The 17,108-nt window shown below is 43.0% G+C and overlaps 1 protein-coding gene across 3 annotated transcripts; it reads right to left on the bottom strand.

The window, feature by feature from the left end:
• Window positions 1–11,569: 11,569 nt before the first annotated feature.
• Window positions 11,570–17,091, bottom strand: haus3 (HAUS augmin-like complex, subunit 3). Of its 3 annotated transcripts, none has more exons than XM_035675674.1 (6): window positions 16,982–17,091; window positions 14,889–15,920; window positions 14,539–14,748; window positions 13,599–13,831; window positions 13,174–13,459; window positions 11,570–12,196 (listed from the first exon to the last, which is right to left on the bottom strand). In XM_035675674.1, the coding sequence occupies exons 2-6, from the start codon at window positions 15,888–15,890 to the stop codon at window positions 11,969–11,971; spliced, it is 1,959 nt and encodes a 652-aa protein (XP_035531567.1). In that variant the 5' UTR covers window positions 15,891–15,920; window positions 16,982–17,091; the 3' UTR covers window positions 11,570–11,968. The 3 variants fall into 3 exon arrangements, with proteins under 3 accessions (XP_035531567.1, XP_035531569.1, XP_035531568.1); XM_035675676.1 differs by having other exon boundaries at window positions 13,225–13,459; XM_035675675.1 differs by having other exon boundaries at window positions 14,889–15,915; window positions 16,982–17,087.
• Between the last annotated feature and the right edge of the window lie 17 nt (window positions 17,092–17,108).

The raw sequence follows: 17,108 nt of genomic DNA, 5'->3' as shown, positions 1-17,108 counted from the left end.
CAGGCAGCATGATAAACTCAGCGAGGGAGGAAGTGGAGGGGCACAACATGGTAGAGAAGAGAAAGCACGGTGAAAAGAAAGGGAGAGAGGAAAAAGAGATGAAAGAGGAAAGATGAGAGGCTAAATCTAAGAGACAGAAATCATGATGAAAATAAAAGAGGAAGATGAAGAAGAGTAATTCCCACTCATACAATATTCAGCCTAAACATGAAGATTTTGTTTTTTTACAACTGGGGTGACACCCACACACCAGCAGCTCATTACAAGTCTGACTGAAGTAGAAAACACTTCTTACCAACTTGACAGGCGAAGAGGATAACGAGGGAAGAGGAGAAGGCACAAGAATAGAAAAACAAAAGGGAGGGGGAGGGGCGAGGTGGGGGTAATGAAATGAGAGACAGAAAGCAACGGAAAAGGGGTTCACAAGAGTGACAGATTTGGGAATGTGGGAGGGACACAGACACAAGTAAAGGGTTAAAAAAAATGAAATGTGAATAAAATACTTGTGGGGGTAGATAGAAAAAGGATGAGAGGGAAAAAATGAGAAGATGAGAAAAAAGGGATGGCAGGAACAGGTGAGGACTGGGCGGCAGTGGGGAACGTTGTGGCTGGACCTGGATAGAAAATGGCATCTGAAGCAAACAGCGATCAGTCATTGGAGTGAGACTGTCAGACACACAGAACTTGACAGCATGATGGCAGGAGAAGGGACAATTGCAGAAAGAGCAATGAAGGAGAGAGAGGAGACAGATATAAAAAGATAAGAAAAGAGGAAAAAGTAGAGGAGCTGGCAGACATGTACAAAAATTCCAAAATATGCACTTTGCTCTCTCTCTCTCCCTCTCTTGCTCTTAGCCCAGAGCAGGCTCCAGACTGCCTCATCAATATTGGATGCTGGCCCCTTAGTACTGTGTTTGACACACAAACACAGACAGACGGCGGGTATGGCTGAGTCTAATATTGTAGAGCAACATTTTGGGTTAATTATTGTTTCATTTTTCAGTTTGATCCTGACGTGATGGGTGTTTACAGAAGGATGTCTATCTAATCTGACGTCTGGAAACACACAGACAGGACGTTTGTCCTACTGAATTTTAATAACGCTGCCTCAGAAGACAAAAGAGCATGTGAGCAATGTTTATAAGATGCGGGCTGACAGACAGGAGGGATCCTCTGTTTGGTGTTCAGACAGGTGAACTTGACAGCTCAGATAAAATGAACACGACACAGTGAGGACATGTGCGGCTGCACCCATGGGCACATATTATGAAAACACAAGCACACACACATATATATAACTCTGCAGCAGTCGGCAAAAACTTCAGTGCCTCAGTATGTGTGTGTTGGCAGAAGCAGACAGTGATGCTCCTTCCTGCAGCACAGCCTCTTGAAGACAGACTCTCCATCCTATTTATAGTAACACGGCAAGATACCAAAAGACTCTCTCCAAAACAACACCCCTGCTGGCGCCTGCAAAGAGTTGTAAGTGGGTTTAAGAGTGTGCGTTTGTCCCTATGACCTCCTGCAAAATTGATTAGGAACATACGCGTCTTCCTCGGCATGCGTGTGTCAACAACTTCTGTATTTCTGTCTTTGTGTGTTTATAATCACAAGCGTGGTCTCTAGAATTGGTTTTTATCTGCATGTAAACAGGACAGGTCCCCAGAGGATGTCCACCCACCACATCGCTAATCCTACCCACAAGAAGAAAAAGATTGTATTTTTCTTTCCTTTTTTTATTTCTCCTTCAGTTTCTCATATCCTCCCACTGTTTTGCTCCCATCTGTATTAATACAGCAGCTGTCGACTGCACCGTGGTTCAGCGGCCAGTCGAAAATGCAATCAGTTAAGAGTGATGCAGTACAAATCTGAGCTGACCCTGAACATCATACCTACACGCAGGCCAAAACTAAGTTTTCAAGTCGATTTCCGAGTGTTTGCATTAAATTTGTCCGATATAAACACAGCTGTTACCTATGTGTGATTTCCCTCTTCAAAAAAAGGATTAACTTATTTCATAACTCTATTTTAAAATTCTGGTCAGTGTCCAGTTTGCTATCTCCAAATGTCTATATGACTGTCAGTTCAGGATATGAAGTCCAGGATTATCTCCATACACTTTCTTTCCAGACATCTTCTATATATATTTATATACATGTATAAATGTAGACTGATCCTGCTCCATTATTGTATTCGGGTGGGAAATTCACATTAGTCATAAGGGAAATGTAAATAACTCCTGGCTGTGAGAGATAAGTTTGCCTATTCTGCATGCAGCCAAATGAAAGCCTTGTCTTATAGTCAAACTGTTCTGCTCTATTTGTCAGGAACACTAACAGGGAAACTTTTAAATACACCAGCCATAACGTTTAGTGTGTGATGTGCTGTCTTACCCCCAGCAGCTCTGAAGTTATCTTAAGAGCTTCCTTATCCACATGGATGCAGTGGCTCTCCATGGCTGAAACAGCACACGTAACTTATTATTAAGACTGTAGAAACTGGATTTTAATGTTAAAGTGAAAAGAAGAGTGATGTGTAAATCGAAATATAGGCAGATCTAAGATAAAAGTTTTTTTAACTGATTGAATCAGAGCAGTGATACTTTTCAGTAATGTGATATTGTGTTTAGTAACAGTCTTAAAAAAAACTCCAAAAAACAGCGAATACTGCATTTCTCTGATGTAGCCAAATAGAAATGTGTTTGTGGTTATTCAGGGTTATTTCTTCATTAAGAGTACACATTAAAAATATGTGCTTAGAGTTTACTGGAAAAAAGCAAAGTGGTCCTCACCTGCCAGAACAGAGATCATATTCAGCTCCATGTTTGAGTACAGCCCCCACAGCCCTTGGCTCTGCACACACAAAGACCCACTCAGGTAATGTGTAGTATGCCTATGCTGTATGTACAAGTATGTGTATGTGTCAACTAACCTGCAGTTTATAGCAAAGCTCCATGTTCAGCCAGTGAAGCGAATAGAGACCTGAGATGACCTGAGAAACCTGAGAGTGAGACAGACAGAGAGAAAGAGAGTAGGTGGGGAGTAACATATTCAGCTTGGTTTCTGGAAGAAGATATTGTGGAATTACTTGTGTTCAGGGGAGAATGGGCAGTCCAGGTACCAGGGAATGGCTGCTAACATACAGTATGAACTCTCTTAGAGGCTTCACTATCCTTTCAAGGACAGATTTCTAAAAGTAAAATTGAGCCACAGTCTATTAACTAGGTGTGCTCCTCCATTAAATGTTCTGGGCTCAGACCTCTGTGTCCCAGCGTCCCCCATACTGTGCCAAGGATTGGCTCTGTAGGTGACCCTAACATCTTAATGGGATTTTTTCCTTATTTTATCCAAAAATCTACATTTTAACTAACCTTCATGGTACCCAGGGCCGGGGTTAGACGGGGTCTTTTGCAGTGTTTATTGAGAAGGTCCTGGTAACAAGAGGAGGGATTTGCAGGATCCAGAAGCCACCCTGACACCTGTGGGTCCTGGATATGACAGCCTGCCACTGGAGAGAGAGGACACCTCTTTAAGATATTGAACAATATTCAATACGGAGATTATAGTAAATTGTCATTACTGAAATCCACTGCAAGTGTTCTTATTCTTGTTGAAGAGTGTAGGTGCATTTATGCATGTGTGCTTGCCTTGTTTCCAGGGGAGGTCTCTTCTGTAAAACTGCAGAGTTGTACGAAGCAAATCCTTGGCTTTATAGCACACCACCAGTTGAGTCCTTGATATCACTTGTAGCAGCATATCTCTATGCATGTACACGTACGAAACATATATAAGCCGTTTTTTGATAGACGCAAAAGCACAAATGGAAGTATTGTAAACTCACACTCTTATTCACTGTCATATCTCTCTCATACAACCACATACACACACACACACTTAGTAAAGAGCTCCTGGTTCTTGTGTGTTTGTTGCTGGGCCCATGCAGGTGTTTGCTCCAGTTTTAAGTAGACCAGACAGTCGTTTGGCCCCAGCGAGTCCTCTGGTGTGCTGCAGTCGAGATTGTTCTTCATCAGCACTAGGAGGCCACACACTGGTGGAGTGAGCTTCTATATTAAGGATCAGAGAGGGAAATTAACATGAGCAAGCAGTTAATGAAGCAGTAATCCACCAGAGGAAACTGTTTACACTAGTCTTACGACAGCTGGGACCGCTAGTGTTTTCTTTCCTTTACAGATCCAAAGAGAAACTGAAACTAATATTTAAAATGTTTCAATATAACATTTTTCTTATTTCAAGCGTGTGAAAGCTAGACATTTATCACCCAGGTCTGCTCACCTGTTCTGGGTCTAGCTGAGTGGTTCCATCTCGATACACTAAGGTTAGCACAAGTGCCTTGGCCTGTCTAGCCTTCTCAAGCATTCGCATCTTCTCGTCAGGGTTGAGTTTCTCAGGATCCTTTACTCTGACGTCAGATGTCAGGGCTGCGGTTAGACAGCCAGCTTTGGATTGGGTCTGGGGCTCGCCACCATTAGGCCCCTGATGGGATACCTTTGGCCCATTTGTTCCCTGGTCAGGCACACATTTGGCCTGCTTGTGCTTGACTGGTTTGCAGGTCACAGAAGATTTACGAGACCTTTCTTGCACCTTACTCTGACAAATTTGTCGAGTTTGCTCTGGGCCATATCGGTCTTTATGTACCTCTGAAACGATTCCTGTTTCATGTGAAGGACTGACTTTACGTGGTGGCTCTGAGGGATGAGGGAGGACAGTTTTGGATCTGACTCTCTTCAACTCATTAACTCCTTCCCCTGCCTTTTCTTGGGAGTAACGAGGTGGCTCCCACTTTGGCGGACGCCTGGTTAGGTAGATTTTAGGGGGTGGAGGAGGGTGAGGATTTTGGTGCTGAAGTACTTCATGCTTCCTCTTTAAGGGGAAGGACGGGATCAGTGGAGGATGATGTGAAAATTTTTGGGAAGTAGGCAGCTTGCAGTTTTCTATTTTTTTGCTCGGTTTTATGGCAGTTGAGGTCAAGTCTTGTACCGAAGATGAGTTTTGTCCAGCAGCAAAAGTGCTTGCTTGAGCCAGTACCATGCTTGAGCTGCTCCCTCTGATACTTCCATTAGCAGTCTACAGAACAGAAAAGGTGAACAGTGTGCAGTCAGACAGGGACAAAGAAAACAGAGAACATGAGAGGCAAGAATACATTGAAGACTCAGTCATTCTGCATTATCAGAAGGCACTTGAAGACTCTCACTGTCTGTGCTGGTTTAGTTACATAAAAAAATCAATACATAACAGCAAATCAGTTGAGAAAAGTCAGTTTCTAGTTGCATATAGTTAGCTTTAACAAAGAGAATAATGAATGCCTTATTTAATTCCTCTTATTCATGTTCTGCATCTATTTGGATAACACTAAAGCGGAGAAACAGAGAGAGAGAATTAAAGCTGAGAAAGTAAACAGGTGAGCAAAAAAAAGGAAGTAAAAAAGGAAGACAAACAAGCAGGATGAAAGGAGACGTGAGGAGAGGACTGTTGCACAGATTCAGCCCTCAGCGCCAAGTCCCAGACAAAAACACAGACAGTCAAGACACTGTCTGTCTGACAGCCTGCCTAAAGTAGTGTCACTCAGTCACTCGTTCATACTTTATTTATTTTCCATGAGGAAAGCTGGTGTTGTGCTGGAAGACAATGAATATTTGACACTTAGATTTAAATGGGTTCAACAAACTAATCTGACAGATTACATGTATAGGACATACAGTATATATGAATATATGAAGTATGTATGTAATGTCACATGGTGAGTATGGCACTGTATGTTGAGCCCTGTAAGAGTGCAACCGATAGAGGCCAAAATGAATAAGAAATATGGTCTGATTTGATAGAAAAGCATGTATATTACCACAAATTAAGGTACGAGAATATCACCCAAGAGAAGTGTTATGATCCTATAGAAGCCAGTGGAGAAATGGGAGGATGAGGAAAAGTGAGGAGCTAAAAAAGGCGAGAAACGGAATGGACAGAAATTTGAGTCTGATCTCCCAAAAGTACACCCTCACCTCCCTGTAACCTTCCCAGCATCTTAAAAACAGCTCAATTATTCATACCCGTAGATCCCACCTCTATTTATGCAAAAGCACTGAACGTGTGCACGTGCGTTCTCAGAAGTCTGTGTAAGAGATGTGGCGTTGGGTATTGTGTGGTTGTCAGCAGAGGGCTTGGTAGGTAGGAATTCCTGTGATTCAGCTCCCTGAGGAGAGTCTTCCTTATTTCCCTGTAAACACAACCAGTTTTCCTGCTGACAAAGTCATGAACCCCCCCCCAGGGTGCTGTGCTACGGGATATAGATAGAAAACCGAGGCAGGCCATGGCCCGTAGCCCAGTACTGGGTGCAGGAGAGTGTAAGAGAATGAATGAGGAAGGAGAGAGAGAGAGAGAGAGAGAGAGAGAGAGAACAGACTGGTGTGTTTGCTGCTGATTGTAGCAATACATTGAAGTTCTACACCTCTTTCTATCCCTCCTCTTCTCCATCTTTTAATCTCTCCCACTTTTCTCCCCTGCAGTTCTCTCACTCCATCCTTTATCACTCCCCACGCCATCTCCCTTCCTCCCTTCATAGTTCTTTCTCTTTACTGCTCTCTCTTCTTTTTCTGCAATATGTATGGTGTCAGGACTTTTTTTTTTTTAACTTTACGACACACTGGGGAGCTATCACTTGTCAGCGTGCTGCAATACTGCCGACGGCACCCCGTTCCACACAAGCCAGAGTGATTTCTATGTGCATCAGGGAAAAAACAGGCTTATCCTTTTTAAAGCAGCCATTTAAATTTCTCACTTTTTGGTGTGTTGCTGCTGTACACACTGTTGCCTTTGCCTGCAGGGATTACAGAGGTCGAGTGGGAGACAGACAATAACAGAGAAAAATAAAGACACATCAGTATTTCCGTACAAAAAGAGAACACATCTCAGCAAGAGGCATACCTTGTCTCCTAATTATAGTGTATAAGCAACGTGGAGAAAGTCCTCGAATCTGGCTGACTTTATGTTCGATATCTGCATATTATGTTCTGTAAATGAGGCATAAAAGTTCTAAAACTGTCTAGTGAGGTCTAGCTGTCATGTAACACAGTATTGTTCAGCTTGTACAGACTTCAATAGAGACTCACTTGTGCGTTGGCATGGTGCTGGTGGTTCCCATGGAGACAGGGAGGTCTGAACCCTGACCTTTTTGCCCTGCACTCCTGGGACAATGTTGGCTTGGAACCACTCTCTCTACCTGTGTCCTCTAGAGGGGAGACGGTAAGAGCATTTCTATCAGGTCATCACATTTCGGACACATCCTTAAATCAATGAACCCGGTATTCAGCGAGCGTGTGTTTGAGTAAGCATGTACGGTGCGTGTGTGGGACGTCAGCAGAGTGTGACAAGACAAGGTCAGCCAACGCTAGAGTCCCCGGCTAAGATCAAGCTGACATTTCGTTACAAAACAAGTTGCGACTTGTTTGCTTGTGTGTTGTTGAGTGTGTTTTTTGTAGATGCGTATGCGTGTGTGTGAGTTGACTCAGCATTGTCTCATCAGCTGAGACTCAAGCTCCCTTCCTGCGGCTGTAATGTGAGCAGGCACACAACATCCCTTGTCAGTGCTGAGTCGCCTCAGCACTGCTCCGTCATCGCCACCGCTCCGATGAAAGAAAGATGGCTGGAAGCTACCGCCAAGAGTTTGACACCCCTTGAAATACTTTCATATCCCCGAGTCTTCCTAAACTAGTAACTGTCACCCTGGAACAGTCCCCACTATTTTAATTTCACTGTATCACTTCCTGTAAGAATTGCACACACTTGACTAAAGCAGTATGTTTTCTGGTTACATATTCAGAATCTAAAACTCCTCCAATACTAAATACTAAATAAATAATAAATAAAAATTCATAGTTATGTACCAAAGTGCGAATATAGAAAAGTGTTCCAGCACACTCTAGTGGTAAATAAAGCAAACTGCATATTTGATGACAGTTGAGTCACATTTGCGCAAGACTCATCAGCAGTCGCCACCACGTTCAAAACTGAGATTAATGATGACCTAATCTTAACACTACAATGATTTATATAAACTTTCTGTATTATTTTAAAACTAGTTTCACACATAAACTGTTGTCTGTTGTCTGTTGCCTTGAATTAATACTAAATACTACACGTACAAGTTTAAGATAGTCTCCTAAAAGAAATCAAAGACAATATGACACAGATTTCTTGCAAATGAGGCCCATCATGTACTTACCTGTAGATGTACACTCATCACTGTGCACAGGTGGCATCACTGACTCATCACTGTCTCTCCCCCTCTCTCCTGACTCAGTTTCTCTTTCCGGTAACTCACTGACTTCTCTATCACCCGTCTCACTTGTTTTCTCTCTTTGGATGTCAGAACAAAGGTTTAATTCTGTCTCCATGTTATCTTCAGTGCTTGTGCCAGTGCCTGCCTTTGTCCCGCTCTCTGGTTCCACTTGTAATCTGACCTCCGTCACATCTATTCTCTCGTCTGTGGTTCTCTTCAGGTTATTGGCAGTGTTGTCACCCTGGACTAATTTGGTCTCACACTGCACCAGTGAGTTTTCTGTGTGGTGCTTCCTGTCCTGAGGGTTTTTGGCTTGGCAGAGGCTCACCCTGTTGTCTCTCCTTTCCAAAGATAATGAGATCTTTATTGGACTACCAGCATGACATCCCACTGACATCTCTTTTCTCTCACTGCCAGGTGAATGCTCAGCTTCCTTGCTTTCCGGTGTATTAACTCTACACTCAAAGTCATTCTTTCCTCTCTCCCCAAGTTTTTCTCCTTCATTATTGCAGTCAAAGATTTTGTCCATATTTGTTGTAAATAACAGGTTCAAATTCTTCTCCAAACTACTGTTGGTTCCCAAGAGCTGAATACCTCCCATGTCTCTGATTGAGCTCGTCTCATTTAGCAGGGCTGAATCCACGTGTCCTCTCTCTTTCCACATAACTCCATTTACTCCATCCTGCATTTCATGCTCTGTGTTTGACATTTGTCCTGTATCTGCCTCAGTCATACGTTCTGAATCCACTATCAGATCTACCCCTTCCTCCACAACTAGATTTCTTATTGAATTGAGTGGACATGCATCACAGCAGGTCTCCTGTGCTTTTACACAGCCACTGGGAAGGAGATTAATTCTTCCAGCTTTTAAAGTTTCCGACTCTGGTTGCGGACACAATGTGCCTCTATCTTCTCCTCCACTAATTGCCTCTTCAGTGGGATTAGATGGAGGAAGTTTCCACTTTGTCTGACTGTCTATCCACACGGTGTCTTCAAGTTCATTTCTGGGGATGTTCCATCTCTCTGTAACTTTCTTTTCTTTCTGTGCACCTGGTGTGTTCTCATCTGTCTCTTCACTTATTTTAGGGCAGGATGAAACTTGGTGGAAAGCCAAAGAAGGCTCCTCTTCATGGGTATTAGGGTGTTCCATTGTGGGGAACAATACCTCATCAAAAACCCCGTCGTCTGGAGAAAGAGTGTGGATGAAAGACGGCCTGATTTCTTCACTGGAGCTATGAGAGTGAAGAGACAGACTGTGCTAAATACATTACGAACGCTTTTCACTCACAAAACCAGCCACAGAAATACATAAATACATCCTAAACTTCTGACTGCTTTCCTTTGTGTTAACCAAAGTTATACAACTATCTTAAAAGGGAAAATGCCAAAGCAGCTAAAGGTTTTCTAAAAACCGTGGAAATCTCTGAACACACAAAATACTTTTTTAAGAATGTTATAAGTATACATATATTAAGACATTTAACTATGATAATAACCATAAAGCACAATCCCCATTCTTCCCAATGCTACTTACTTTCTCCATGGTGTTGCTTGATGTTCAAAAAGTCTCTCCGGTGATTGGGTAGACAAGGTGTATCTGTCTCTATGGGAGAAAGATACGTCTGTCTTCTCAGTCACCTCATGCTGAGTCAAAAATGGAGCCTGGTTGGAGTGGTAAGAAGGGGGTTTGGAGCACTTCCTTTGGGAATAAATCTGTGAGCGCTGATAATAGGCTTCTGTCTGAGCAGACTGCCTTTGGAGTGAGGGATCCCAGCAGGAGGAGGCCTGTGATGACAGGGAGCAGCTTGGCGTCTGCAAGGACTGATAGCAGGACGAGGTCTCACAGCTCTGCCGCTCGTTGGAGGAGTCATGGCCGGAGGTGGAAAAGGAGGACACCTGAGGCCTGGACGATGGCGTGAACCAGAACATTGGCAAGTTGATTTCTTTTACTTTTTCTGTTTTACATCGAGTACATTAAGGTTTAAAATATATTACTGCACTTGAATATAAAATCTTGCTTCATTGACTTAAGTTGTAAATATTAACTTTACTTTTTACATTAACTAATATACTGTATTAAACTGCTGGTGATTGCTGTTACTGTGTAAGTTTCTGCACCAATCTAATTTAAATAATGTGACTGATATTAATGAAATGATACTCCAACTAAACATAAGTGCATGTTTTCATATCTGTGCGCAGCCTCTACTTAATCTGTCTTACCGGTCTGTGTTTCTGTTTCTGCTCTCCTCCTGACTCATGCTCCAGCTGCTCTGAGCCAAAGACTCCCTCTGGCTGCCGTAATACCTCTCCACTACCACATACACAACAAAGGAGAAAACCGTAAACTCTCTGGGAACAACAAAGAAACTAAATATATCAACTCTAATACAAGGCCTAATTGAATCTAGTCTTCTTGTTTTAGACTGGTGAATGGGCAAATGTTCTAATACACAAGATTCAATGTGTAGAAACCAGGCTATAATGATAATTAAATCAAATGTGGGTTATGTGAAGCAGTGCTGTATGTCATTGTGATTCATCAAGTAGGCATGTCAAATTACTGAACTCCTACAAAAGGCTAAAAATAACATACAGTATCCAAGAGCAACCTTCGACACTTTCTACCAATATTATATTATAATATCATCCCAAATGTCAACAATACTACAATGCCAAACAAACATATTGAGTAGAAAATATTTGTCTTTATGTCTAAATATTGTCTGAATATTTTGTATAATTGTCAAAAGGGCTTACATTTCTGATGACAGCCTGTTCAGCAGTTTAGAAGCAGAAATGTTATAAACATCAACAAAGCAAACTACAAGAAACCAGTTCACTTGACAAACTTAAGTAAGACTTTCTGTGCTTTTGCCCTGACTAACTTTGCCTGTGATTGTAGTAGTTGGTGTTGCGCCTGCTTGAAAGTGGATTCTGGGCCCTCAAAACAGCCAGGATTTTCTGGGCCTCCTGGGACAGAGGTCCTGAGTACAACCTGCTGCTAGACTGCTCCATCTCCTGTCTGTCAGAGAGCCTGCTACTCTTTCTTTCTATCTGAGGATCTTTATTCTTCAACTGTCATTGGCCTAAACAGGACAAAGGGGAGAGTTAGGTCATTTACACATTGATCCGGTTTAAACATCTCAGAAACCCATCCAATAATGTGTCAAGGGTTTTTTGCAGAGCGGACTGTAACAAGTATGCTGCTAACCCTGCAGAAATACACTTCAATAACCTTAAATTAAAAAAAAAAACCTTCACAACTAAAACTCTATAAAGATAATATTTTACTTTATTTAAACAAGGACATTTTAGGACATCACAAGACAGAACAATACAGTAAATTCTAACAATTCTTCATGTATAGTAATAGGTCGTGTAAAAATTGTTAACATTCTCAAACGAATCCCAATCATATCAGCATTACTGCTCTTGTACAACCAAACTTTATCCCAAGTTGAGTGCTATCCCAAAGATGAACCAATGAAGACTAAAGGGACTGATCTCCATCTCCTGCACAAACCAAGTGGAGATCCATGATTCTGTACTTAGTAAACCTCCTGTACTGATCAGATCTCTTCAAACTATATAACACAGGTCGACTCCCTTGGCAAAGAAACTGCATGTTGAGGTTGAGCTGGATATTAACGCCCCTCATTGATTCTGGCAGGTTTCACTGCTGCCCTTTCTTCGCAGCCATTTTGTCTTCCAGATCTTCCACAACTTTCTGCAGTAGTCGAGCATCCAAGTGGAAGTAGATGTATAATTCCCTCTCCCGCCTGAGAAGGGCATTGCGCTCCAGCTGAGAACGCTTGGCTTTAACCTCCCCCATGATTTCTTGCATTACGTGCTGCAAACTCTGCAGCTGAGACTCAGCTTCCACCAGCTTCAACGTCAGCTCCTGTAGAGACAAAAGAGAGATGAGGATGAGCAAAAAAACTAAACACTAAGGCCAAATTAGCACACATATGAACCTAGTTATGGAAATAAGATAATTTATCAACATAATTAACGCTAGCACATATTTGTTGACATCTCAAATAACTGTAATTTAGAAATGTTTTATAAAACGTGTTTTAAAAATCTAATTTGATCGGCTAATCCCTGGAGCGATCCAAGTGTAAGCACGGTGTTCTCATTTTACTGCACACTGGTAAAAAGATGTGAACATGACAGCATATTTAGCACCATTATATGCTGTGTATCGTTCCATGTACTGGTTTAGAAAAGTGACACTGTTGACACGTTTCTTCATCGACTGCAACCACTGACTAATAGTTTAATTTATGACATTTCTCATCACAGTTAGTGACATCTACAAACTGCTTGTTTTGTCGACCCAACACTATTTACTATGATACGATAATAAAGGCAGCATTCTCCGTTTTGAGAAGCTGGAACCAGCAAGTGGCATTTTACTCAATGATTAAAAGATTGATCAATTATCCAAACAGTTGCCATTTCATTTTCTTTCAATAACCATAATTAACTACTTGTGACAGCTCTAATTAAAAAACATAATCTGTGTGTGCAAATTGAAATCTATTCACTCAAAACCCTTGAGATGCTGAGGAGGAAAATATGAATGTTTTCAAGCAAGCAGACAAAGACACAAAACACTGTTCCCGACACTAAAACTTGTGTTGTGTTACGCTTGAGCCAGTTATCATGCAGTGATTTATACCCAACGTGTGTGTCTTGACATCGTGATACATGTGAAAAATGTGCGAAAGACAAATACTGTGCTACCAGCTTCCCTCACCAATAGTGACGTGTATGTTAAAAATCAGCTGACTCACGTTAAGCATTGCTTCTGAAATGCACACTGTACGGTTTACCAAGATGACTGTGCTTAAAATAAAAAGGAAACAAACCCACCTGTGCATTGGGACAGAGCAGCTCCTGGTCAGTGATGGCCGTTGGACGTACCTGTGGCCCTAAGACCAGCTGCTGGAGCTCTGTGTACATCGCCCTGTGGAGCGCCTCACAGTCGCCATACAGACGAGCAGCTGTGTAGTGTTGCTCACGGCCAGCACCAGCTAGAGCGTCTCGGGTCACCTGGAGGTTTCCTGCGAGGTCACGGGCAGCCTGGTCCAGTGCTTCATATGTCCGAAAAGGCTCTGATCGGCCGTGGTCTGAATCGTGGTCAAGGATCTGGAGCAGTCTGAGGAAAGAGTTGCATCCAACGCTGAATTAAATTCCAAAGTGACAACACACGTGCTTCTGAAAAGTCATTTTTAGAAATAGCTCTGCACAATTTCAGCTCCAGAAACAGGTTTGTGGTACACACAGAGTCTTCTTACCTGCTGAAGGCTGCATCCTTGCAGCTGATGATAGGGTTGGGCCTGGGGTTGACAGCAAGGTCAGGATGCGCCAGGGACTCAATTCTGAGGCTTGCTGCTTCACTTTCCCTGACCAGTGTGCTGTTTATTTCTCCCAGCTGCTTAAGGCACGTCCTCCACCTCCTCAACTCCATCTCCTGAGCAAGGTGCAGCAGGTCAAAGGACGCCTTCTGGCGGAGTAGGTAGTCTCGTACCTTGGGGGAAAAATGTACATTTAATTTTACTTTAGCTGTTGATTCTTATTTCCACTGTCTTATAGGGACACGTAGGTGGTGATTCCATGTATTAAGCCTGATTCAGATTATATAGCTGATGGTCAACATCGTGACTTACATCTGTGATTCATTCTTATATCTAAGGCGGCTCAATTAATCGAAATTTGATCATGATTACGATTTTGGGGCCAAACGATCTCAAAACTAATAAAATCGGGGGGAAACGATTTTTTTTTATTTTCTGATGAGTCATGCGCTCGGTATACTCGCCGTTCCCGACCTGTCGCGCAACAATGTGAAGTCACGGGAGCACCGTAACTATTTATACTGTCGCTGGTGGTCACGACACTCGCTGCAGTCTTACGTTGTTTTCAGGTAACGAGGAGACTTACAAATGTTTACGGGGAAAGGAAAGTGTAACTGAGGACTTCCTTGCAAAGTGTTTTTGACAAATGTCCAATAAATGCAGCACTTTTCTGAATAATCGTGATTTCAATTTTGACCCAAATAATCGTGATTATGATTTTTTTCCATAATCGAGCAGCTCTACTTATATCTATTCAGTAAGTGGTCACTCTTAAACAAAAGGACAAAAGAATACAATTATTATGTTTATGTTATTATTAGGCACCATGTATCTCATTGAAATGTTTTGGAGCAACAAATGTCTTATCTCATTAACTAACCTGATCCTGTCTGGAGGTGTAGTAGTCCTGCCGGGCCAGTTGCAGAGCGAGGTCTCCCCTCACCACTGGCACATTAAGCAGCCTGGCTGACTCTCTAAGAGCAGCAGGTACTGGTCCACGGAGCAAAGCCTCCAGCTCAGCCTCCACTGCCTGCAGCTCCTTCCTGGACACGACCTCGCGGACATGCAGCGAGGAGGAGGTGGAAATGCTCTGGTAGTGCGAAGAGATAGATGTGAGGGAGAGTTTGAGGAAGGATGCCATAATCGTAATAACTGAACACACGGAGAGAACAGTGAGACCGCTTTAAAGAGCCAATGTAATACGTAACATAACATATATGTCTGCTTCACCTTGGTATGAGAGGACTCCTCGGAGAGCCAGTCCAGGCCGGCCAGGAAACTCTTCTCGTCTGCCGTGGCCTGCATCAGCTGGTGCTGGGCCACAATGTGAGACCACTGAAGTCTAGCCATCTCTGTCCTCCTGCGCTCCACCACTCGCTCCTCCCTGCCTCTCCCCTTCTCTTCCTCCTCTCCGTCTCCACAAGAACTCAGGTCGAGGAGCTGGAAGCGCTCAGAGCAAGAAGTCTCAACAATATCAGAGATGCCCTGGAAGAAATGCTTCTGAGTGAAGGCAGTCAGTGTTTTAGTGTTGAGCTCCTCTTGATGCAGGTAGGGACCCAAAGACAGCTGAGACAGGAGGACGGTGGGGCTCCTGGAGATGGAAGGGTTTGAGGGGGCCGCAGGTTTTTCTTCTGGCTGAACTGGGAGATACGAAGCCAGACTGCTCACCTCATCCGTTAGGTTTTGTAATACGGCGTTGGTGTCGGCATTCTCGGCTCCAATGGAAGCACTGGCCTCCTTCAGCTTGCACGCAGCACTCTGCAGCTCCGCGGTGAGTCGCAGGTCGACGTCCGCACGCGAGGTGGCCACGAGCTGCAACCTGTTATAGCGCTTTTGCTTCAGCTCTTTCTCTTTACGCAGCGCCTGGAGCTCTGCCTCCAGGTCCTCTATGGCCACATCGCCCTCTGCTGCAAACACCGAGGTCGAAGATGAAGAAGACGGTCCTAACACGTTTGCATTGCTCCCGTCGGAAGGTCCGATGGTTTTTAGGACCTCGCCCAAGGCTGCTTCGTCCAGGAGCGGTTTGCCGGACCTCCGTAGCTCTTGAAACGCACGTGCCTCCTCCGTGGTGAGAACATTGCTCCGGTTGAGGGTCCGACAGACGAAGCGCAAGAAGTGGAGGTTCTCCGGGGCGCAGTCAAACAGCCAGTCAAACTCCGAGGCCTTCAGCGATGATGCACCGGGAAAACCTAGACGGCCCAGGGCCTCCACAAACTGACCACCGTCTAACATCTCGTGTGTGTGACCCCCCCTGTTACTGTACTAGACAGTCACACACCAGCAATGTGGATTATGGAGGATTAGGTGAAGACCAATACAAAAAGAATGAGTGTGCGTATAGATATTACACTATATTAAAACACAATAACTCTTTCCTAACACACTGATTGTGAGAGAGTGACATACAAAAGAAATAGCAGCACTTAAAGTTAATAAGTGAGAGCATTTTCTTCTATAACGTCACAATGTTCAGTTTTTGCCCGAATTATTTTAAAGAGAAACTGTTTTATTGCAATTTTTGGGAAGTTTTGGAATTGTATTACATTATACTGAGATGTGTTTCCAATATATTGTCCACCACTCATCAGTGAGGCTGGAAAACACCACTCAGAATAAAGAAACACAATTAAACAGCAGCCTCCAAAATGTCTAAAGCTGAATCAATACCTCTAAAACTACTTCAACAAAATCTGGACATCATAACCTTCATCAAGGTAAGATTGGCTGCAGAGTTATTAATTAGGCTGGACTAGATTTAATCCAGAAATGTCACATATATATATAGATATATAGATATGACACAAAGTATACAAGCTGCAATGTAGGTTATACTTTCTAAATGCAAAGCAGATGAGCTGTGAAACCTTTTTAATTTGCTTTTCTAATTTAAACGTAAGCTTTTAGACTAAGTGTGGACTAATGCAGCTGTATAATGTGGGCAAGAAATCGATCAGGACATCCCTGCTTAAGAAACAAACACAGTAAATAAGTAATTAACGTTAAGTAATCAATAACAGGTAACAGCGATGACAACCAAAACCCCAACAATATCTAAATTAGCTAACTTAACCTCCAATATGTTACGTGAAACCTTCTCCAATACTTATTTCTAACAACATTAAACAGTTGTCAGTGTTTTCACAATTAAACACAAAGTAAACAGTACACTAGCAGGTTAGCCGACTAACAGCTATAAAGTATGACTGTTAGTTAACTACCACAGCTCACATCAGTTGTGTCGACAGCAGTGAGTTTCGTGTGTTGTCTAATCAACAAACGTTACCCATAAAAACAAACAAACAAACACTACATCAGCTACTTACAATTTAATTCAACAACTTTGTTTTGTTAGCATCCCGTCCCCAGCCAGGTAGCCACTGGCGCCAAAACGTCTAAACGGACTGGACGTCAGCACGCAGGGACGTGACGTCAGCACGCAGGGACGTAACG

The sequence above is a fragment of the Morone saxatilis genome, unplaced genomic scaffold (genome assembly GCF_004916995.1).
Source record: "Morone saxatilis isolate NCDOM2014 unplaced genomic scaffold, NCSU_SB_2.0 Contig4, whole genome shotgun sequence".
In the NCBI taxonomy this organism is placed as follows: Eukaryota; Metazoa; Chordata; class Actinopteri; family Moronidae; genus Morone; species Morone saxatilis.
This window is presented reverse-complemented; position numbering and strand designations above follow the sequence as displayed.